The sequence below is a fragment of the Myotis davidii genome, unplaced genomic scaffold, assembly GCF_000327345.1.
Source record: "Myotis davidii unplaced genomic scaffold, ASM32734v1 scaffold44, whole genome shotgun sequence".
NCBI lineage: Eukaryota > Metazoa > Chordata > Mammalia > Chiroptera > Vespertilionidae > Myotis > Myotis davidii.
This window is the reverse complement of record NW_006299705.1, coordinates 16288764-16314426: the sequence shown is the minus strand read 5'-3', so window position 1 is coordinate 16314426 and position 25663 is coordinate 16288764. Positions and strand designations below refer to the sequence as shown.

At 37.9% G+C, this 25663-nt stretch overlaps 1 protein-coding gene across 11 annotated transcripts in view; it reads left to right on the top strand.

The window, feature by feature from the left end:
- The window catches only part of MCTP1 (multiple C2 and transmembrane domain containing 1), a 422223-nt gene that overhangs the window by 112743 nt on the left and 283817 nt on the right, over positions 1 to 25663 (top strand). For 9 of the 11 annotated variants that reach the window (XM_015571631.1, XM_015571630.1, XM_015571628.1 and 6 more), the window contains exon 1: positions 12811 to 13014. The exons of the other annotated variants lie outside the window; for them this stretch is intronic. In XM_015571631.1, the coding sequence (XP_015427117.1) occupies positions 12958 to 13014 (57 nt within the window). In that variant the 5' untranslated portion in view covers positions 12811 to 12957. Of the gene's footprint in view, positions 1 to 12810; positions 13015 to 25663 lie in introns of those variants that run through there. 11 annotated transcript variants of the gene reach the window in all.

The window sequence follows — 25663 nt, the reverse complement described above, 5'->3', positions numbered from 1 at the left end:
GTAATAGAAATCCCCCAAATGGATTCCAAATTCATTTTCATTGTTTCTAAAACCCTTCACTATTAGGCCCTCAACCAGCTCTTCAACTTAAAAAAATGTTTTTATTATATTTTATTATATAGCTTTTCTCCCCCTACCAAAAACATCTCTCAGGAAGTCACAATCTCCACAGTGTAAACATGAACACTCTTGTATGACACAGATGGACCACTGGGTGTGCTTTTCCCATTTTACTTTGCCAAAGATGTGCCACTTTTAAATGAGTCTCTGCCCACAAAATCAGTGTGTGATAAAGATCACATTTTGCAGTCTTTAAATCTGCTTGGTTCTAACTCTGAGTCCCCATTTGGAGTGTCTAAGGTTCCACTTTTGTAAGTGTGATGGACCAGCCTTCCCCTTGAAGGTCTTGTCCCCCCTCAGGGCAAGGGACCCATGGAACTCTCTTCATTGCCCACTGTGCCTTCCTCTATTTCAAATCCACTGTCATCCTCCCTCCCCCAGTGTGGAATATTAATTCATTGCTTTCATGAGTTTAAATGTACCAGAAGTCAAGTAGAGTCATTAACTTCAGGCTACTTCCGCATTTAGCCTTACTTCACTCCAGCATGATAAACACAGAGCAGGGGCTGCTATTGAATTTCCTCTTCTTGACACAAATAGAAGAGACAGGAAAGAGCAGAGTAACCTAGAACTTGGGATCCTGAAGTCAACTTGAAAATGAGAGATCGCAACACCTTCTTTTCCCAAGGGAAGCACTGTAATGGAGTTATTCCCCGAGTTCTCACTGTCTACAAATAAACTGACCCCTGTTCATTTTGACCTTGCTACTCTGTCATTCACTTGTGATCTTTTCCTTCTAACTTTGTTGTTCTTTGCTATTATAGTGCTTGGAAGATGTTCATTAAAACAAAAAACACACACATTCACACACACACACACACACACACACAATCTCTGTATGCCAGGCACCTAAACCTCTTTGGAGGAAATGGGTTTTATAAAAATCTAATATAAATAATAAAAGAGAAAGTAGCCTGCCTTGGGAAGAAATAATTACTAAGAAGGAAAGCTGAAAAGAATGTGTAAATACCAAAAATTTGTTGCAGTGGAAATTTGGGAGTAGTTGTGTGTTACCCAGGGAATAAAGAAATATTTTTCTAAATATTTCTAAATAAATAAAAGTGTGAAATTCTCAGAAATGGTAATAGCAAATATTATACTTGAATATTGAGAAATGCTTACAATTCTATGCTTTTATATAATAAAGAAGAACTATGTTTGTATTTACAGTTCAGTATTTATCAAAGTCAGATTATTAAGATTTAGGCAAAACAGTATAACATATCTTCATGAAGAAATGTGTGGTGATTTTTCCAACCATAGTTTCTTAGTCATAATGTGTTTTCATCAAAGATATCTCTCAATCTATTAGTACAAATTATTTTAACATTGGCAAGTGAATTAATTTTGTTAATGTTTTCCTCAGCTTCATTAAAGGGAAATTAGCAGTATTGTTAATTTGGTAGTCAGTCTCACAGAATTTACCTGTTATGAGTCAAGACTCCATTAAAGATCCTGATAAAGGATCTTTATTAAAGATCCTAATAAAGTTCCAGGAATAAAATACTTTGATAACTGATTTATTAACTAAAATTTTAATGCTATTATAATGCTAAGAAATCATTTATGGCCTCAAGGTGAATACAGTTTAGTGGCAGAAATCCAAATGAAAAAATAATAAGAAAGGCTTGGGACATGAATTTATCAGCTTTATATTCTAGAAAAGAAATGGGGAATAAGGAGAGATAGAAGAGAGCAGGTAAGGGAAGCATCAAGAAAGTACTCAGCTACACATCGTATATAACGTGCTACCCCAAAGCTTACGATAGCATAAATCATCTATTTTGTTCATCAGTATGCAATTTTGGTAGGGCTTGGCAAAGGAAAACTATCTCTGCTCCATGAAACATCGTTCAATTGGGAGCTTGAGGATCCACTTTCAAGGCTTATCAAACACCTGGAAAGTTGCTGCTGGTCTTTAGCCAGGAGGTCAGCTTGGGCTTCCTTGTGGTATGGTAACTGGATGCTAAGAGCCGGCCTTCAAGAGAACCAGATAGACACGGTGCCAGCTTTTATGAGCAACTCTCAGAAGTCATACAGCATCACTTCTGCTATAGTCACAATCCTGTCCATGTTAAAGGGAAGGAATCTCTTATCACCTCTTGACAGGTGGAGTGTCCAAGTCACAGAGTGAGAAGAGCATGTGTAATGGGAGAGATCTGTGTGTGGCTTTCTTTGGAAGATGCACTCCTCCATAATCTACCATGCAGCTAAGCCTCACATACCCCTCACATGCAAAATATACTCACCTTCTCTCCCAAGACCCTCAAATGTAAATATCTGCTTGGAGTCCAGTATTTTTTTAAAATATATTTTATTGATTTTTTTACAGAGAGGAAGGGAGAGGGATAGAGAGCCAGAAACATCGATGAGAGAGAAACATTAATCAGCTGCCTCCTGCACACTCCCTACCGGGGATGTGCCCACAACCAAGGTACATGCCCTTGACGGGAATCGAACCTGGGACCCTTCAGTCCGCAGGCCGACACTCTATCTATTGAGCCAAACCGGTGAGGGCTGGAGTCCAGTATTTTATCATCTCAGGTCCAGGGGAAGATGAGGCTCCTTCAGTGCAGCTCCTAAATTGAGGAATTGTGACCAAAAAAGAAAAGTTATCTGCCCCCCTACCTCCCACAACCAACTCCCCCCCCCAGCTTTATTAAGGTATAATTGACCAATAGAAATTATATATATTTATAGTATACAATATGCTATTTTGATCTATGTATACATTGTAAAATGAATACTACAGTCAAACTGATTAACATATGCATCATCTCACATAGTTATAGTTTTGTATGTGATGAGAACATTTAAGATTTAAAATCTTGGCAAATTCTAATTATGACATAGTATTATTAACTATAGTCATCATGGTGCACATTAGATCTCCAGGTCTTATTTATCCTGCATAAATGAAATTTTGTACCATTTAACTAACATCTCCCTATTTCCCCAAACCCCCACAATACCCAACTTTCAGTGTCTGGATAGGCATAGGTAAACTGCTGTAAACCCACTCGTTTAAAAGGACTGGGAAAGCAGGAGACAGACAGCAATCACTGGCCCATAGCAATCATGAAATCCAGCCAGGCTCATCCTGCCAGTTTCCTCACTAACGTGTGGTGTTACTGTTGGGAATTGTCACTCCTCGCTCTTGGTTCCACTCCCTAGCCTCTTGGTTTTGCCCTCTGAGTCAACCCTTACCTTTCATTAAACAACAAAAACAAAAACAAAACAAAACTGCATTTGCAACTAAATAGCATTCTCAGCCTATCTACTATTCTTAGAGTGTCCATAGTGCCCAAAGTCCACTTTTTTTGTACTGTTCTTATCTCTTTTAGTACGAATTAGTGGTTTCTATTCCAGGACAATTCTTTTAAATACTTTGTGGGCTAAGTTGAGAATTCTATGAAGTACTATAAGGCTCGGAAGAAGTATTACTAGGGGAATAAGCTATGTTTTGATGACCAGTCTACATATGTATATATATGTGTGTTAAGCAAAATGGTTGGACTATTTTGGAGAACAGGAGCCTGAGAGAAAGAGAGGATTGTAGGTATGGTCCCTTTGTGTTCAATGCCAACTTATGCGCTGGTTTAGTAGCATTCTCCCAGATGGCGGTTTCCTGAAGGTGTTTATGGACTGAGTGAAAAAGCAGGGACTGTGGGGAACAAAAGAGACCCAGGACTTAATGAGACTTTCTGAATTCAGGATGGAGTTACCTTGTTAGGCCCTGGATGAAAGGGTCTAAATTGGTTTAAGTGGCACAGGAACCAATCAAGACCTTTTCTCACCATTTAAGTAGAAAAGTTTTCTTCACATCTACAATATGAGTCAGGTGTTATTTTTACCAAATCAATTTCAAAGTATTATTCTCAATAAAAGTCAGCAATTTATGGATCTGGAAGTTCCATTTTAAGTTTAACAGAAAGTTTGGCTCAAGGTAGGCGGTAGCCACATCGATTTTTTTAAGTTCAATGTGCTTTTATTCTGAAATTAAACTTTTTCAGTTTCTAAGACAAAATGACCTTTATATTAAACTCTGGAATATTTGCTTCACCCTAGATTTCTCAAAAATGTACCAGTCTGTACCTCTCAGGATTTATAAATGCAGAAATAAAAAACATTCCTTTCATTTCCCCTGCAGTAGTGAAGAAAAAAAATAGAGGCTTGAATTTGATTTCCTCCTTGTATGTATCTTTTAAGAATGATATATACAGGACTATAGAATTTTATGGTTATTACTTGCTCTGTATTTCTCAAATACAGAAGAATTTCAGTTTCTCTAATTGGTATATAAAATGAAGAGAAATGATTTGACATAAAATATTCCTTTCCCTTTGTTTCTATCCATCCTCCTGAAAAATTGTACTTACAGTAGTACTGAGGTTAAAATTGAAAAATTTGAGTCTTTATTAATTCTTCTTAGGGAGCATTGTGTGAGTAGCGCAGATGAGGAGCAGGGACTCTGAAGCCAGATTGCCTGGGTTTGAATCCTGGCTCTGCCACCTGCTAACTGTATAATTGTAGGCAAGTTAATGAACTTATCTTTGCCTCAGTTTCATTATCAGAATAGGAATATTTTAATGCCCATTTCATATTATAAGGAAGAAATTAATTAATATTTATAATGTATTTATTTTTAATATGATTTTTAAAAATATATATTTTATTGATTTTTTTACAGAGAGTATGGGAGAGGGATAGAGAGTTAGAAATATCAATGAGAGAGAAGCATCGATCAGCTGCCTCCTGCATACCCGACACTGGGGATGTGCCCGCAACCAAGGTACATGCTCTTGACTAGAATCGAACCTGGGACCCTTGAGTCCGCAGGCCGACACTCTATCCACTGAGCCAAACTAGTCAGAGCTTTATAATGTATTTAAAACAATGCCTGGCATATAGTAAGTGCATAATGCATGTTTAATGTGTTTTATTTTAAAGTGAAATAAAGTGTACAGAAACAGTGTGGTGTTTGATGTGCAGGCTTTAATACCAACTCATGAATGGCCACATTAATCTCCTTAAGCCTTGGTTTCCTCCTTTTTAAAATAGAATAATTGCCAAAAGTAATACCTGCTTCACAGAGTTTCTGGGGATTATTTGGGATTGTCTATGACAAGCACATAGCACAGTGTTGGCTTCCTAGGGCTAATTATTACAAATACATTTTGTGAGCTTCCTGACCCTGTTCATTGGGTTTTATCTTTAACAAGAGGCCCGGTGCACAAATTTGTGCACCAGTGGGGTCCCTTGGCCTGGCCTCTGCCCTCTCGCAATCTGGGACCCCTTGGGGGATGTTGGATAGCCAGTTTTGGCCTGATCCCCGCAGGCCTGATCCAGACAGGAGGGAACCTGATCCTGTGCCTTGAGCGTCTGTTCCCTGGTGGTCAGTGTGCATCATAGTGACCAGTCGACCGGTTGTTTGGTCACTTAGGCTTTCATATATATGTAGAGAGAGTCTCCACTTTACAGTTCTAGGTCTATTTTGGACCTTCAGAGAACTAGATAGGGGTCCTTTGAAAGGGATGGCCATGGGGGCAGAGTGAAGGTAAGTGAGGCTCTAAGAGAAATTACTGAAGCTCCCAAGAGGCCTGCAGGGTGGACCTGTATTAGGGAATTTGCCACTATCCATGGTCTGGCCCCAAAACCATGTGGGCCCAGAAACCTTACTTGTCAGCAGTTCCAGAGTCCATCCTCCCCCCAGAGCTGGGCTCATATTAACAAAGCTCATACGACTAATGTACAGGATCAGAATGCCAATATTTCCATTTACAATAAGAAGTGAAACTGCAAAAATCTTAGAGTAATCCACAGGCAGCAAAATCTCAGATATATGCCGAAATAATATCTTCACCGATACAAATCCTAGGGCAATGGAAACTAAAGAGAAAAACAAATGGGACTACATCAAAATAAAAAGCTTCTGCACAGCAAAAGAAACCATCAACAAAACAACAAGAAAGCCCACTACAAGGGAGAACATCTTTGCCAATGTTATCTCCCATAAGGGTTTAATCTCCAACATTTGCAGGGAGCTCATACCACTTAACAAAAGGAAGATAAAAAAATCCAATCAAAAGATGGGCAACGGACCTAAATAGATACTTTTTGAAAGAGGACATTTAGAAAGCCAAGAGACATATGAAAACATGCTCGATTGAAATGCAAGAAACTAGAAACGCCAATCAGAAAAGGTATATGCACCCTTACGTTCATAGCGGCACAATTCACCATAGCTAAAATTTGGAAACAGCCTAAGTGCCCATCAGCAGATGAGTGGATTAGAAAACTGTGGTACATATACACAAAGGAATACTACGCTGCGGTAAAAAAAAAAAAAAGGAACTCTTGCCTTTTGGAACAGCATGGATGGAAATGGAGAGCATTATGCTAAGTGAAATAAACCAGTCAGAGAAAGATAAATACCACATGATCTCACTCATTTGTGGAATATAATGAACAACATAAACTGATGAACAAAAACAGATCCAGAGACAGAGAAGCATCAATCAGACCGTCAAACCTCAGAGGGAAGGCAGGTGAGGGTGAGGGTAAGGGGAGAGATCAACCAAAGGACTATAAGCATAACCAATGGACACAGATACTAGGGGCATGAGGGCACAAGTGGGGAATGGGGGGGGGGTATTGGGGGAATAAGGACACATATGTAATCCCTTAATCAATAAAGAAAAAAAAAGTGAAACTGCTCGGGCCTGATAGCTCATGCTCCCACCTCGCCCATTTTTGCCTGTAAGCAGGCCACCTCTCTAACCAGGCTGTCAGTTTATTAATTGACTGTGCACTGGTGGGGTCCCTCAGCCTGGCCTCTGCCCTCTCATAATCTGGGACCCCTCAGGGGATGGCGTCTGGCACCTGTCAGTCAGCGAGGCAGTGCTCCCACTGTGGGAGCTCACTGACCACCAGGGGGCAGCATCTTCATTGAGCATCTGCCCCCTGGTGGATAGTGAGCATCATAGTGACCGGTCAACTGGTTGTTCAGTCTTTTGGTTGCTTAGGCTTTTATATATAGATAGATAATGAAGCATAGCTGCTCAGTTGTGCCTCACGTCCCTCAAATTTCCAGCAAGTGCTCCCTGAAAGCATTTAGACAAGATACCAACTTCTAATCAGAAGCAGCTTGGTGAGTGTGGAATCAGAAGGGCAGTTTGTTTTCAGACTCACAGGTTTCATGGAATCAGAGGCAGATCTGCGGTAAAAAGGGGACATGCCACCAGCCCAGAGCATGTCTCCCAGCGTTTCAATGACCACCGCCTATGCTTGCTTCAGAGAGTGCTATGTGCCTATTTTCTTGTCTGGACTCTGTCTTTCTATCAGATTCTTTCCATGCTAGAGGTTGTATTATTTCAGCCTAAGTCCAAGACTGGCTGTCCACAGGGCACATATGGCCTTCAAAAGCTTTTGCTTGTCTCTTACACTGTATAAAGACTAAGATTTAAAAATTCTGAGTATGCACATAACAACCCAGATCTCTAGCCTCTTTTGAGAAATCCAGAGAGCTGACCTACCTGGGCCTCCCAGGTCACTTCTCTGGAGCTGGGTAGAGGCTGTCCCCTTTACATGAGGCTTGAGTGCTACCCTTCTTTCGGTTCGCTGTGGTTCCCACCAGGTCCAAGACATTGATCTGCATTACTTACTGGTAATGTACATGCCTCTAGGCCAGCAATTTTCAACCTTTCTATCTCATGGCACACATAAACTAATTACTAAAGTTCTATGGCACATCAAAAACATATTTTTTGCTGATCTGACAAAAATAGATACAGATTTGATTCATTCACATTGAATGGCTATTGTTGTGTTGGCTGTTGTCATTTTTTTATTTGACGATCTAAGGAAAAGAGATCAGTGCTCCTAACTAAATAGTTAGGTATGGCATGTTTTAAAAATTCTTGCAGTACACCCATAGCATACAGGTCTAGGCCTTTGAGTTTGCATCATTCTGACAATTAAAGTTGCCTTCATTTATCGATATGCTCTGACCTACTGTATTATTATTTCAAAGTTTAATTCTTTGATGGTAGTTTTATCTTCTCATTTCAAGGTTCATGTCAATGTCACCCCCAAGTATTGAGAACACATTTTAGTTTGTATGTCCAAAGGGTTACAGTGATAGGAAGACTGAAGTGTAAAGTTCATAGCTTCAAAGAAATGGGATTCCCTAAATCTTTCCTCAGGAAATATGTGATGCTGCTGGCCACCCTTCTCTGTTCCTGGATGAAGAATATTAAGGACCCCCATAGTCTATACTTTTAAAAAGGCTACACTGACAGAAACATAATGTGAACATCATATTTATTAAACAGATGAATTTAGATGCTTGGTTTACAAATGTTTTACCATGGAATTTTTTCAAGGAACAAGAGCTTATTTTTAATGGCAGTGTTATAAATAATAATGGATACAGGAATATATTCCATTTGTTATGATCCCTAAGAACTACTGGCTATTTTTTAAACTTTCTCTCTAATGAGTGGAGACAGTATCATTGTGTAATTGAATTTCTGATTGTAAAAATCAATTTGTTTCTCAAGGAAGCATTTTTTTCCCAAATGAACAATTAGCCCCTTAATTTTTATTAATCTTCTGAATAAATTAGGATTAGTTTATGAGTGGTCTATTTGACAAAAGAAATCTGCTTGAAAAAACAGGAATGTTAGTTGTAGATCTTACTACTAGTATATCTCATACTCTATAACCCTGGAGAGTTTTGCTTTGTTTTCTATTTTTAATTCCTCAAGGTCAGTAATTTGTTTTTATAAATAAAATCAGCCCGGCTGGTGTGGCTCAGTGGTTGAGTGTCGACCCATGAACCAGGAGGCAGCCAATCTATGATTCTTTCTCATCCTTGATGTTTCTGTCTCACTCTCCCACTCCCTCTCTGAAATCAACAAACATATATTTTTTAAAAAGACAGGAGGTTGAATACATTAGGATAAGTGTGCTTCAAGAATAAAGTAGAGCAGGTATTGCTTGACAAACTCATCAGTTTGTCATTACTGTGTAAATTCAAACTCTGATTAGCTCTACTAAAAATCAAAAGGACCCTGATTCTCACCTCAGACCTAAGCATCTTTAGCTGTGTAAGTTTTAAAGAGGAAATGCTGTAGAAATCAAGGGAAATACAGAAGTATGAGGTGGTATGCACATATCTAAGATAATGTGAAGATTTTGGAGGACTAGTGCAAGCCAAAAAAGCAGCAACAGATTTTGATTTTATGTTAATTAGGAAGGTAATTGTTCTCAATTTAGAGAGGAGAAGTTTTTCAGAGAATTGATAATAAGCAAGTTCATTTACTCCGATTCAGGACTAACAATTAATATAAGACATATTTTATACACACTTGGCTGTTATGTTGACCGTTGAATAAATCCAAGCTATATTTTATTGAAGTCAATAAAAGAGCTTTCAAAAGGCCAAGAAAAAAAAATCGAAGACCTTGGCCAATGTTAGAAGGTACATTGGAGATTTTAATGCAGCTTGCTGTCTGTTCCTGTCTCTCTCTGTCCTATCTTTGTCTCTCTCTTGGCAAATCCTTTAGCCAGAAAAAGACCAAAGAATACATAAATTTGGGCTGGTAAAGAATGGAGACAGTGAGGCAGAGAAGATGACTCTTATTAGTTACATTGTTTTTGAAAAAATAACACTGAATAGTAGTCCCTTTAGAGTGCGAATAATGTAGGGCAATATGGACGTATAAAATATTAGTTATTTTATTTTAAAGAGTAACATATTTTCTCAAACTACTTGGAGAATTCATAAATTCATTTAATTTTGTAAGATTTGTGTAATAGGTAATATACTGAGCAATATTTGCCCTCCATCACTTTATTTCAAATTTCTTTCCCAGACATAACCACTTGTCCACAGTTGGTGTGCAGTCATCCAGGGCCTTTTCCAGGAATTTACATATACAATGTATGTACCATTAACTGGGATGATGTATTTTTCTGCAACATGCATGTTATTTCCATTTAAATGGGTAAATTTTTGTAGGGAGCTTTGCATGTCAGGGCATCTAGATAACCTGGTTTTTTGTTTGTTTGTTTTTTAATAGCTGCATAATATTCTGTAGTATGGTTAACCCATTTTTTATTTAAACCTTCCACTCTCCATGGCCTATTGCAGTTGCAGTTTCTCACTATTACATAAAATTCTGCAGCACACATTCTAGCACATCCATCATTACAGTAGAGGGTGGATGTGACTTTGTACATGGCCAGCTATAGGAACTACAGTTGTGTTGTTTGGAATATGTCTTTCACATCTTTGACTTTGTTTTTCTCTGGATTGGCTTCATTTCCAGACAACCTCACTTCATGTAGTAGCAAATATATCAACCAGCAATTCCAGGCTTATGTTCTACAAACTTTACAACTTTTTTCCAAACATTAGCAAAAGTGGAGGGGTTGGCTCTCCCTGAATTAGCTGGGTCACATGCCCATTCTTGACCCTATTACTGTGGCTCTGTGGATAGTGTATACACTGATTGATTAGGCAGGGGTCACATAACCACTTCTGGGGCCAATTCAAGATAGCCCAAAACATGTGAATTGAAGAGGAAAGAGTGGGTGTTTTGCAAGATAAAAATGAGGTGATGATAACATGAGGAGGAAGCACATATGCTGGTCAGGCAAATATATCAATGTTCCCTGCAAATGTCTTATCATTTTATGATTTTGTGAGTAGGAGAAAAATAGACATCCTTTTGCTGTCCAGACTTATGTCATAAGGACCAACGTATGCTTATAAGTATCTTTCCAAATCTTTCGTAGAGTAATAAAACAAGTATACTTACATGTAATATTGTACATGAAAATAAAGCATGTTATAGATTGAGGATCATTAACATTATAAAAAAAGAGGTAATTTTTTCAGTGCAGGAAAGTATTATATAATATTTTGCTAAAAGTTTGGTGATATGATAGATCATTTGGCAAACTATAGCACAAATCCTATATTTTATTTATTCATTTATAAAACAGTCATTATTAAATTCTGCTATGTACTGGTCACCATGCCAGAGGCTGGGGATAAAATATTGTCTATATCAATATTTTACATTGGTTTCTTACATTATTGTTAAGGGGCACATATCTATATATATAAAAGCCTAATATGCAAAGTGTCCCCTCGGGAGTTCGACCAACTGGGAGTTTGATCGCTCGCCATGATGTGCGCTGACCACCAGAGGGTGGTGTGGAATGAAGGAAAGCCCTGGCCAGCAGCTGGGAACTGGTAGGGTCCCTACCCATGCAAGAATTTTGTGCACTGGGCCTCTAGTTATAAATAAGTAAACAAATGAGTAAAGGAGAAAATTCCAGACTGTGATGCATTGTGAAGGAAATAGAGGATCATGAGACAATAATTGGGCAAGGTCAATTCAGGTAAGATGGGAGGGAAGACCGCTCTAAAGAGAGACTATCTGAACTACAACCTGAGGACTAAGAATGAACCTTAAACTTTAGACTTATGCTGTCTAAGATGGTCACTGCTAGCCATGTATGGCTATGGAGCAGTCAGATGTAGCTAGTTCCAATTAAAATGTACCATAAATGTAAAATCCACATCAGATCTCTAAAACTAGTACAAAAATTGTAAAATATTTAATTTTTATATTGATTACATGTTGAAATTGTAATAGTTTAGATATATTGGAATAAACATTAAAATTAATTTTACATGTTTCTTTTTACCCTTTTAATATGACCACTAAAATTTTTAAAGTTACATATGTGGCTCACTTTATATTGAACAGTCTGGTGTAGATAGTTTCAGTCTATTTGCTATTATTGACATGTGTATATTCTTTCATCTTTTTGTCCTTGATGATGATGTTGGCAATTAAACTTATGTAGTAGATTTTTCTGCAAAGGTGTAAGTCTGTCGTATTTATTGACTGAGGTGTCCAAATATAATGATTCAATGTGTGATCAAGTTTAATATGGCTCAGATTTAAGAGATGAGAGACAGCACAGAAATTTGTTACATTTACTAGAGGAGTTGTGGCATTAGTCATATTCCTTCAGAAATGTTCACGACACAGATGAAGGAGAGCTTGGAGTTGGAGAGGTAGGCAGAGGGAGTATCACAAGGTAATGACAGCGTGGGACAAGATTTCCGTGGGGATCAGCAACAGCAAGCCCTGAAGATCTATTTCCAATTCTCTACTTAGTCAAGGAGATGGTATTGTGTTGTATAGAATTGCTACCACTTACACATTAAAATATAGTTTTATCCTACACGTTACCTTTTCACTGAACAGAATGTGAGTGACTTTAAGGTGCCTTTTTTTATATATCTCTGTGATGGAGATGTCGGTAAGTTCACACACATTTAATAACATTAAAGGAATCCACTGCAGATATCAAGCAGGATAATTTTTTTTTGTGCCATTTATTATTCTCATTTCTGTTTGTGGCATGTGCCACAGAGAAGAGGTTAAATATTTTAAAAAATGTATGTTTAACAGGTGAAATTTTAAGTGTTAATATGTAAACACTTTAGGACCCCTCCAGTGTGATGTTTGTTATATAATCTAACAGTTTTTGAAGGGAAACTCTACCCCTACTGGTTTGAGGGAGAGTTGAGTCATATCCTGTGAACGTGAAGCAACGGTATTTAAACATGACGGGTTCCTCTTACTTTCATTCTAAGTCACTGCAGTTCAGAGCAGCAAGTGCTCTCTGCAAAGAAGCAGCTAATAGTCTGGGAGGCGGATGGCCTCCCTTGCTAGGATTCAGTACGGAAAGCCTGAATATGCGGCTCTCTTGCTGGAGTGAAAGATGTTTTTTTCTTTCTAATCAACTATGCTAGACAGCTGCAAGCTGAAAAGTGCCTGCAATTTGCCTCTTATTTATAATAAGGTAAGTTCCACATTTTGGTTTACTCACTGTATTGTGGCAGCCTTGAATGAATGTGGCAGTTTTAGGACATGATTATACCTCTGAAAATGCCTTCTCACAGGGTGGTGTTTGAGATTCTCATGCAAGTAATTTTAAACTTACAGTGCAATCCACTTGCAAACTACTTAATTTAATAGATTGATATTCCCTTTATGGTAGTTTTTTATATGTGCCTGGGATGTGGAAATGTTGTAGTAGAGCCAGGACCTCTTTTTAAATTTATTATTATTTTTTGGTGCTACTCTTATCATCTTACGATCTTGCTTAAAAGTAAAACATGCATAAAATTTATATGACTATGCTTAGATTTTAGTATAAATAATTATAGTTCTACAATTATGTATCTCCATTGAAGTAAAAAGTAGTCTTAGTAATCATTAGAAAATTCAAAGTTGAAAAGGAGTGGAAGTCTCTCCTTCATTTTTGGCTTTCTATTTAAGTGGAAGGCCACTACAGTGCACTTCTGAGTGATCTGTTCCTTTTAAAATGTGCATGGGTTTATCAGAAGACCACTTCCTCAGTGGCTGTCAGAGATGCTCAGATATAAGTTGTGTGGATACAAACATCTGTGGATGGAGAAATGAATGAGAGGTTTTTCAAATTCTTTAAGCTGGGAGGTTGCTGGGAAAGATAGGAATGTTGTCTTAGTTTTTATTTATTTGTTATTATTGATTAAGGAAATGACATCAAATTAGAGCTAAAGGAGTTGTGTGGTGTCACATCACTTTGGACATTCATGTTTAAGGCCTTTTGATTATTTTGAGGTAGAAAAGGTTAATTTGAAAGATATTAATGAATTGAAGGGGTTTTATATATTTAATGACAATTGCCTTACTATCATGCTTAGAGATGGTTTCATTTCTATTCAAAGTTATAGCCATTACAAAATTGCTAGATTCAAACCACAATATGGAAATTACTTTTTATTAGGTATGTATTCAATAACTCATTTTTTTGTGTGTGTGCAAAGGTGATAGGGTTAATGAACTGATGGAAACCATGTAGCTTTTCTATTCTTTGAAGGGAAAGTTAAAATTTGTTCAATTTCCAAACATATTTGAGGACAGTATTCCAAATCTGAAAAGAAAAACTGTAAAGGAAATGACTTAGTGCTGTGAGAACCTTTGGGATCTTGCAGAGTAAAAAGGTACATATCCCAAGAGATTAGAATACCAGATGTTATAAAACGAATATCGGGCTCCACTTCTTGTTTTGCCAGGGCAGGGAGAGAGCTATTATCGTTAGTTAAGTAGTCTGCTTGAGAATTTTTCCTTATGACATATGTGAATTATTAAACATCAATTAAAAAGAATAGAATAGAATACATCTTTATTAGCATGTAGATGACAAAAGTATGTCTTATTGCACTTTGCATTGTTTCAGATTAATTATGGGTTATACAAACTGTTGTTATGAATGACAACTCAGATTGATAAAATGTTGTAAAATTAAGGTTTTATAGTATGCTGTTTTGATATGGACTTAATTACTTATGACATTGTGCAGCCAACTGGTAATCACCTGATTAGATTAGCAAGGCATCTTGTTTCTGCCCTTTCCTTCCTGTCTCCCCATCCTTTGGCTGTTTTCCTGATTCTTTGCTCTTCCAGAAGGGGTGCAGGTAATGGGCAGGGAGAGAGAAGGAAAGGGAGCAAACACAACAAGAATAATGTTACTGTTTTTCACCTTTCATGAAGAAAGAGGTTAGATATATGGCAAAAATGAGTCTTTTAGAAACCTGTGCATTACAATTATTTAGGAAATTCCTTGACCTTTGTGATGAAGGATAATGAATTGGATGCTTGGTTGGGACAGTCTTACCTACTTTATAGGGTTGTTGCAAAGATGAAATAATACCATATCTGTTGTTGTATTTTATTAATTGTAAAGTATTAAACATATTTCTGGGGCATTGTTTTTGTATCTTCCTGAAGTAAGGAGCTGACAAGACATCAAAGATACTCCGAATTCCACCCTGGATTCAGAATATTTCTTTTTAATAATGAGGGCTTCCTTTCCCCCCTCTTTGTAAGCAATCTTACCTGTGATTTTCCACCTTATGTAAATATATTTTAAAAAGATAAGCTCTAAAAATAAAAACCCAATTTTACCTAAGTCCCAGTACTGTCTTAAAATTTGCAATACCTCAAGGAAACTCATCCTCACGCAAAAGATATTTATTAAGTGGCAATCACATTTTATTTTTAACCCCAAATCATCATGATTTCCCTCCATCAGGGACTGCATTGGCAGAAGCACATAGATGATATTTTTTCTTTCTCTTTAAATATTTTTCTTTTAAGTAAGACTTTGAAAGATTCGTGATGAGGAACCATCAGGTAGGAGGGAATGTTTTTAATAAAGCATTTGTTCTGACTCCTGAAAATGAAATCTTTCTGGGTGGTGCTTTAGATCCTACTGTCTCTAGAGAATTCTGCTAGATAACAAGGCAGCACACTTGCTAAGAAAAAATAAATAGGATGACATCCCCGCCCACCTCTGAAAATCAGTTATGGGGATCAAATGAGATAGTTGGTGTGAAAGTGCTTTTGAACTCCACAGAACTTACAATATCTCTACACAAAGTTATATATATATAAAATTAGGCATTTGGAAGGGAATTTAGATGTGTTATTATATTTTCTCATTTCACAAAGAAAGAAACTAAGGCCCAGAAGGGTTAAGAAAGGTGTCTCACTTCACTTCCTAGTATCTGAGTCAAGACCTAAACCTGGGTCTTTCTGTCTGCTTAGCTTGAAGTTGATCAGAAGACTAGTGGTTTCTTGAGTCCTACTGCGGAGGGTTTTAAATAAGATAAATAATATTTCTCAGATATTGCTGAACATCCTTATAGGAAGGTATATCCTTGAAGAATCATAAATGGCATGTCTACAGATTTTATGGGCTGAGGATTTTCTTTTGAATCTAGTTTAATGGAGCATGTGTTGGTGGCATGTTTATTAAACTAGAAAATCTGACTTGCAATCCCTTAGCTCAGTGGTTCTCAACCTTCCTAATGCCGTGACCCTTTAATACAGTTCCTCATGTTGTGGTGATCCCCAATTTCATTGTTACAAATTGAACATAATTAAAGCATAGTGATTAATCACAAACACAATATGTAATTATATGTGTGTTTTCCGATGGTCTTAGGTGACCCCTGTGAAAGGGTCGTTCGACCCCCAAAGGAGTCGCGACCCACAGGTTGAGAACCACTGCCTTAGCTTTTGCCACAGTAGAAGCATCCAATCCCTTACTCTGAGGAATTGAATTATAGAAGTAAATATTCACAATGGATAGGGGTAGGTTTTATAGTTTTAAAAATTGTAGGCAGTATGGTGGATTATTTTGATATGTTTGTTGAGAGTGGTTAGCAAAAAGGGATTCCCCAAGAGCTTACCCTTAAGAAGAAATTGGGAAAAATTTAAATAACCAATGAACTTTCAACCGTTTCTGTTAGAATTGATCTGGCTATTTTATATTTATGGGACACTACTCTTTTCATCGAGATGAGATGGGAAAAGATGACTTTTAATCATTATAGATGTTCATGACATATCTTACTGTACTAATGAGCACAATAAGTTTATAAAGACATTTGTTTTTTAAACCTCTTAACACTAAGATTAGAAGAGAGATTATCTAAAAGGTTTTGTTTTTGTGTTGGTGGTACTATTTGGGATCATTTCTTACTCCTAAGAATTCAAAACATGGTCACTATTTATTTTAGTTAAAATGTAACTCTTATGAAGGTATATGCTATTTTCATATCTTGTGCTCCAACTTGTATCTTCAGTAAATAAGTGGAATTTATTATCATGCTCTCTTATAACAAATCCTGGCCCTGCTTTGTAATAAAGTTTATGTTTCCTTTGATTCCAAGGTGAATCTGCTATGTAACCATTAAGAGATAAAGAAAAACAGATGTGATAAATAGATAAGTGTCTTAAAAACTTTACTAAATACAAATGCAATAGGATAGTGTGTGGTCTCAGGCACAGAGCCCTGGGATAAGAGTGTGGTAGGAGGAATCAATATTTCTCTGTAATATTGACCCCTCCTGTGGTTTTGGAGGTGACAGTGAAATTCTTGTCTTTTTTTAATTTTGTTTTTTTCTATCCACAAAGTTGAAAAAACATTTTAATGGCAGACAGTAGTCCCACGCATCCCATAGGTGCTTGGTAAATATTGAGTAGTAACCCTGTGAACACTCAGTTGGGTGAAGTGCTTTGAACTCACTCCGAGTCCATGGATGTGCCATTTGATTAGTGCCAAGGTTTATAATGAGCATCCTTTGGAAGAAGCCCAAGTAAGAGAGCTTTGGAGATGGTTTGTTGGATTTTACTTCTATCTTAATTTAGTAGAGATACTCAAATTAGTCACTTGGTCTCCCTTGAGTCATTGTAATGGCGGGATGGGATTAATAAAATTTATTCATGGTAATTTATAGCATACTCAAACATAACTAATCAAGTTCCAGATCATTCACTCTGCAGGTTTTTCCCCAATATGAAAATAATAATAATACTTAACATTTCAGTCTGCCTACATAATGGCTTTTTATGAACGATGTAATTTATTTCTTAAGACCACCTTATGAGATTTGGACACTATTATTATTATTCCCTCTTTTACGGGTGGAGAAACTGAAATAAAGGGAAATTAAGTGACTTATCCCCGACATTACACGAGAACCCAAAATAAACTGAGGTTATTTGGAAATTCATGTAAGATGATGCCAGTAATAATGCAAAATTTGTCTGGAATGAGCAGATATAACAGAGTTTTCCTAGGTGATCGTAGCCTTTGGCAATGTGAAAAGATTTTTTTTTTGAGAAAGGAAGATAAAAACAGCTTTCAATGTACACATAGTCAACAGTCCCAGGAAAGCTCATGGGATTTTTGCATTTAGAGGGAAGATTAATGTCATGTCTCCTTTTCTACATCCACGTCCTAAACATTTCCTGATGGAAGTCATTTGGGTGAACGAGCACATTAAAGAATGGTAGAAGGAATTTAGTCCATTATGTAACTGGGTTCATTTTGATCTGCTTTCTCTAGAGACCATACAAATTATGCTTGAAATTCTTGGATAGTTTTCAAACCTTCATTTTTCCTAAGGTCTTACAAACAAGAACTTGCATTATAATGTTGTGTACTTTTAGTGCTACCACAGTGCCTAATACAAAGTAGACTATCAGTTTGGCTTCCTGGCAGGTTGACTGGATGTGTGTGTGTGTGTGTGTGTGTGTGTGTGTGTATTGCTGGGATAAACTGGAGCATGTCCAGATCTACTCCGAGTCATGGCTCATGTACCTGAGACTGGATTGGAACCAGACTGTCACTGAGCATGTGGACACAAGTGAGTGATATATGAAAGAATTTACCTCAGATAATATCATACTTTATCATGTGATGGTTTTCAATGTAGAACTGACATATTAAATCATTTCTTGCCACAAGCCTTTCCCACTATTTCATAGTAGAGTTTCTTTAATGCACATAGGAACCATAATTGCTTTACTCCCTTGAATCAAAAGGTAAATATATGCAGATATATACATATATATAATTTACATGCATTATACACATTAATAGAGAAATTAGGTAATAAAACTAAAAGGTCAAAATAAATTTGAATGTCTAATTTAATGGGTATGTCAAAGTTTAACTATTTCAGTATTTCTTGTGAAAAAATAAAAATGCAGAAAAAGCAATTGAGGCAGAGTGTCAAAGGAAACAAGGTTATTTTTTAATGCTTATTTGTAAAAAATACATTTTTCAATCTTTGTTCAGAATAATTGTGGTTTCCACACCATTTCACTAGAGAGTTCAAGCAAAGAAGTTTGGGCAACAAAATTTGTTTGTCATAATCTGTCAAATGTGAGGGATGGTTTCCAAAATGTACTCAGGGCTAGTGACTAAGGGCTTGGGTTAGGAAATGCAACAGATTTCAAGGGAAAGTATTAACATGGTTATTGTTTCAAGTTTTCCAAGGGCAAAAAACCAATTAAACACAAAATATATCCAACTTTTAGACAAGGTAGAAACTCTATTGGAAAAATTACACATCTGGCCTTGACCCAAAGCACTCAGTAAAAACAAAACACACAAAAAAGAAAAAAATTGAATTGGCACAAAATCATTTGATGGGTTTTCTTTTCTCTGGTCCTAAACACAATAGCATATGTTCACTATTTGAGGATGTTTTATTCCTTTTTGTACAGGTGCCTTTTGTTATTAGAAATGCATTTGATTCCCATGACTCACTGTTTTCTGGGAGTGATTTTATGCTTTATAAATGGCATATTCCAAGTTGGCAATTAGTGGAAAGAGTTATTACCTGAGGCCAATGGCACACTTGGATTCTGCATTGTACAGTCTGGGCCTCATTTTTAATGTCCCTCAAATGAAGGATTCATTCTCTACCCTTCTCATATTTCCCAAAGACTGGGAATTATTTTAAGGTGGGATTATTTTTTTTTTCACTTTCAATTCAGTGGTTGCTGTGAATCTGGAAATCAGTTCTGGAACAATTACTTCCAATTTTAGCCAAGTGGCTAAAAACTTTTGCTAAGCTCATACCTGGAGTTTGAGAAATCTTCATGCAATAGCTGAATAGATGATAGATAGATAGATAGATAGATAGATAGATAGATAGACTCTAAAGGTATAAATAGCTATGAAGAATCATTAATACACCAGACAAAAGAAGACTTTGTAGCCTTATTACCTGTTTAAAATAATTGATAAATTACACAGTATATTAGTATTCAAGACTTTTTGAAAAGTATATTGCAAGTCCAGAGGTATCCAGATTATTACTAGGAAGCCACTGATATCAATGTCTTCCTATAGTCACTTTCAAGAGAAGATATTAAGGTGGTATTAAGGGAAGAAGAAACAGAAAATGTTCCTATAAAAATATTTGGTCAAACACAACTAAATAGGCTCAAAATATTTGCAAATTTTACACAATGGAAATAAATCTATTGCAAAATTGTACTCTTTCTGGATCCTACAAGGCCAGTGCTTTACAACAAAGAGCAGAGTCCCCATTTAGGTTATATATATATATATTCTGAAATCAACTAAGGTCTGAAAACGATTTGCTGCATTAAAATACTTTTCCCATTCTGACCTCTTTTCCATGGTGTCTATTATTTTTATATTTCCATGAAAGATGACTATGACATTTTACTATTTTAATTGAAGTTTTTAAAACAAAAATTAAAGATAAGTTAACTAACAACTGAACATAATTTTTATTTTAAAAGTGTAGTTCAATAAGTCAAATTAGTTAAGAGTATTATATCAGCTGTAAAAGTTCATCATTCCTTCCTTTACATAAGTAGCATATAATTCATAGAAATAAAACTTTGGAGTTAGAAGACCCTTTAGAGATCAAGTAACTCAACACTCACTTTTTTTGCCATGAAAAGTATTCTGGCACAGGCAAATTAAATGACTTTTCTAAGGTTATATATACCTTACAGAGCTAAGCTGGACACGGGATTCCTAACACGCAACTCTGCAAACTTTTCACTATGTGAGTCAGTGAAAGCATCATTATCTGGATTTGTATTCAAATGGTGCATTGAATTTTCACTTTTCATTATAATGTTAATTAATTGTGCACAGAGTAAATCAGTTTAAGTTCGGCCTAATTTTATTTGGGCCACTAAACATTTTTTACCGTATTTTTTAGAAGGGCATATTTTATCCACAGATTCTACATAGAAGCTTTTCCGAATACTTAAAAATTGATCTTTAATCACTTGGCAGTGCAGATACATTTGTAATTGCAGAGAAAAGTTCACATTTAACCACTGTGCATATCTAGGACTGGATATTGTTTTCCACCCCTTCCAAATTTCCAGATCTTCAAAATAAATGCATACATCAAACTGACAGAAAACTCCATAAATGCAATTTATTCTATTTGTAGACAATATATACACTTATTTGAATCATTTAACCAACTAAATTGAAATGATCACTACACAATGCTCTATACTAAAAACTGTACTTTGAAATCAAAGCAGTAATGCCCTGGGAGTTCCCAGCCCCATAGCCTCTCTCGGCATCTCCTTTGGGAGCTGGATGGACACTCTCAGGAAGTAGCCTTCCAGATGCAGTGTCTCTACCTCCCCGGGGGAAGGTCCCTGAGGAGATGGCCCAGTTGCAGACCAAGCCAGCTAATGTGGTGTGACCCCCTTCTTTCTAGGTGAGAACCAGCAAAGATTGTGTCTCATTTGTTTTCTCATTTCCCACTGCAGTGGGAAATGAGGGAAGCAGGTTTTTTTCCAGAGTATTCTTTGGAATGCTAGTTCTATGAAAACGGCATATTGGATTCCCCCTTTGAATATTCACACTGAAGACAAAAGCCAAACACTTTAAAAGAGGCGTTTGTTTAATATTCTTTAACCCAATATATCCCAAACCAACCCATTTTCAAAATATTATCTATTCTCATCATGGAGCACACTTGGGAAACGCAGGTTAAACATCCTCCACGTGACTGTATTTCCTGGGAAGAGGGTGGATATGGGAGGTGCTGTTCCCTCAGGGTCTCTGTCCCTGTAAGTCTCTCATAATGTGAGCTCAATACTGAGGATAATTTTGACTTTGAGATTTTCACCTCACTTTCATAATGTCAGAACCACCTAAGATACTGTTTTGCTGAACTGGTTTTCTCACAAAACAAAGGAAGCTCGGGGCAGGGAGTGATAAACCTCTGAAGTGGGAGGCAGAGATTTCACAGAAATGCTATTTAAGGTGGATCTATTCTAGAGGGATGTATTGGCATTTTCCAGGTGGATGAGCGCACAAGCAGCGAGGCATGCATGGCTTAGCATAACAGGCCTGGAAACTGGTGTAAAAGTCAACAGCAGTATCTTTGGAGTGTACTAAGGTGGAAAGACGAGAATGGCTGATGAGGAAGTCGGCCCAGGGCAGCTCATGAAGGTCTTTCAATGCTGTGCTCAGGATGTCAGCCTTCACCTTGTAGGACAGTGATTCTCCAACTGGATGGTTCATCAGATTCAACATGAATCTTTTTCAAACTATGTGTACCGAGGTCTTACAACACAACATGATTCATTAGGTTAAAGGAAGAGCTCAAGAAAGTAAACTTTGGGGAAAGCACTCAGGTAATTTCAATGAACACATCTAATGAAAACTTGAGGCATCAAAAAAGGGTTTCAAGGAGGGGGATGCTGCAATTGGAATTTTGAAGGCTTTGAGGATGGAGGTTTGAGAGGTATAATTCTAAAGGCAAGGACACCCATTTGGAGGCTCTTAGAGCTGTCTGAGCAAAAGGCGAGTAGGGAAACAAAGGCAGTAATGTGGGAGTGAGAGGGCCTGGATGCCACAGGTCTGGTCTAGATCTGACCCATAGTATTTGGTGGCTGACTGAACGTAGGTGTGAGTGAGGAGTGTCCGGATTTCTGGGTGATGATGCTGACAACCAGGGCAGGAAACGCTGAAGGGGATGCACCGCAGCTCCTGTTCATTCTTCACTCTTCCCTTCCCGCCTACCACTTTGCTACCTGCGGCATATGTAGCATGGCCCTGCCTCAGAGCACCGACAACGTCTTCCATAACTTTGCAGCCATCAGACCTCTGTGCAACTGAGCACCTCCTTATTGAAAAGACAACAGAGAAGCCATGGAATTTTGGTAGAGTTGTCCTAAGACCAAGAGGGTACTTGATGTATGGGAGTAACCATATGGGAAAACAGGTGAATGAGAATCTTTGTAGGGGAACTCACAGAATACCCTGCACTGTGAACCTAGTCAGGGCTGTGATTAGTCATTTTCCCATTCCATACTTAGAGGTTGAGGAGGTGGGGAGGCGGGTGGAGGAGAATAGTCACAAAATGCTTAATGAATTGGTGTTCTCAGTCCTCTTCCAAGCACGTCTCAGCAGCAGAGAGAAGGTGAGCCATGGGTGTGGGTGAAGAGAAAACCAATGAAGTGAGGAAGCTGAGATTCTGCTGAATAGCCAAAGAATAGCTCGGGCAAGTGTCATTTTATGGGCGTGAATCCTTCTTTTGCCAAGGATGCAAGAGAAGAGAAACCGTGCTGTGAGGTTTGGTGAATTCCCTGAAAGGGGGGATGGTTTATCTATACAGGATAGCAGGACTGGTGAAGGAAGGCCCCGTGAGCTGCAATGTGGCTGTGGGGTAATGTGGTGAGCTAGGTAACAAGGTGGTAAAATGCTTGAGAAAAAAATCTCTCAATAAATCCCATAAAAACAGGTAATGAGTGGAGTCCAGATTTGTAACTGGAAGACCTGGATTCAAATACAGACCCCAACACATATTGTGTGAATTTGGGAACATTATTTGCCATCACCAGGCTCCAGTGTCCTCCTTGTAAAATGATTATAAAAAATACCTTCTTTGGAAGTAGTTGGCACAGGTTGGATGTGGAGTACAATGTGGGTCCCCTCATGCTGCCAATATTTCCACCTGATCAGTGCCCAAGCCCATTCACATTATTACAATTCAAGCATACAGTAGACTAGTGGTCTGTGGAGCAATCTGTTCATGTGAGACAGTCTTGGGTGAAAATTGAAACAGACTGTTTTGTACTGGATACATTTGACAGCAGAGTGATTGATTAGATTGTTGTTTTCAAGCTCTTGTTTGTGTTTCCTCTGCCTTATGTAATTTGTTTTGTTCAGGATTTATACAAGGAGGGTTAGGAGGGTAGGATTGCATGCACTGCAGAACTGACAGAATGCTTCCTAATACTGATTTTACTGGAGCACAAGGGAAGCTTGTGAAACTCTGTTCTAGAGAGAGAGGAGGGGAATGGGGTTTATTGGTGCCTCCAGAACCAAAGCCAAATATGCTTAGCATCAATATGCCTGTGACTCCCAACTACAGCACACACACACACACACACACACACACACACACACACATGCACACTCAGGAGATTTGTAATAAATAGTCTCATATTAGAGTCTAAGAAGTCCAATAGTTAAGAATCTGTGTATCAGTTAAACTGTAAAGGAAGATTTATTTTTCTCATGGACCTATTACAATTTCTTTAGCATGGAAATGCTGGAAAAGAGCACAAATAGATGGACTTTTATATGTACATATTTTTATTCTGTTTTCGTGGGAGCCCAGCAGAGAAGAAAACTATACAACTCACCTCTCATGTGATTGGTAGATTTTAATAAAAATATAGTCAGTGTTAAATTTTATTTAAGACAGTTTGTGTGATCCTGGATGTTGTTCTGATTTTTAGATTTATTAGTCTTCAGTGGCCACAATACCGTGAAACTTTGAATGTACAAGGGCCTCTATACCTCACATGAAAAATTCACTGGTTGCTTCAGTACATTCTCTCCATGCATTCAAGAGTAAAAAATTAATTTTTGAAAGCTTTCATGCCATATACTATGGGGACACAGTTAGCAGATGAAGTGTATATAGTGTACGCTAGCAAGGATCTTCAATCACTCTCATGAATTTCAAATTATAAGCTTCTCTGAGTGACATTACATGACGTAGAAGGTAATATAGAATATAATAGGGGATTATATTATTTTGATTATGGGCTCAGGAAAAGTCTGCTCTAAGAAAGTGACTTTAAACTGAGACTAGAGGTGTATAGAGTTAATTTTGGATATCCCCATTGTTTGAAAGTTTGTGAGGATTAGAGAAAACTTAAGTAAAGTACCCAGCACAGTATTTGGCACAACGGTATCCAGGAAATAGAGATCCACTCTACCTCCTAATCAATGACTATCCAGCCAGGCAATTCTCTGGGCTGCAGCTGCTGCCTTCACTCTAGGTTTGGTGTATACCTACCTGGCCCACAACATTTCTGGTGGAGTCTCACTGAACATGCTTTGCGTATACATTTCTGGACAGATCAGCTTTGTTCAGGATTTCCCTGCAGATATGAGCACTCATTCCTCTCCTTTACCCTGCATTTTCCAGTCCATTCAGCTTGGCTCTGAGCCTCTGCCTCCTCTGCTTAGGAACAGGTTCATCTCCTGGAACCCCACTGCCACACAAGACATTGTCATCTGCCCAGTGAGAGATGTCAGCATGTCCGCCTTTCATCCCACAAACCACCTTCACCAGGTCACATCCCTCCAATGCTGTTCATAGTTATGATCAGAATGAACTTCATCTGCCTATTAGACTTTGTGGCTTCTACTCCTAGGGAGATGGGACTAATGCTCCATGAATTCAGTAAGTCACAGCCCAGGCCTGCCTAGTCCTCTCTCCCACAGTCAGCCTGCCCTTGATGATACAGCCTTGAACGTGGCCAAAGTCTCATGGGTAGCTGGTGAGGTCCCAGCATGTTGCTCCCTGGGCATGGCAATACAGGACGCCTCCCAAAGCAGAGGAGACGGTAGCAGAGCTTGTATTAGGCTCAGACCACACTGGACTTCCCTGAGGAGAGTGATGCCATCATCTGAAGTGGGTTAGAAATGGACTGGGTTTGAATGAGTTGTCAGAGGGTCCAAGGGTAATTATGAAGGAACCAGAGTCATTGTGAATGCACGGAGTTTGGAGCTCCCTAAAGGTATTCCTCAGTCTGTACCATAGGACTAGAGTTCCTCCTAACAGAGAATGAGG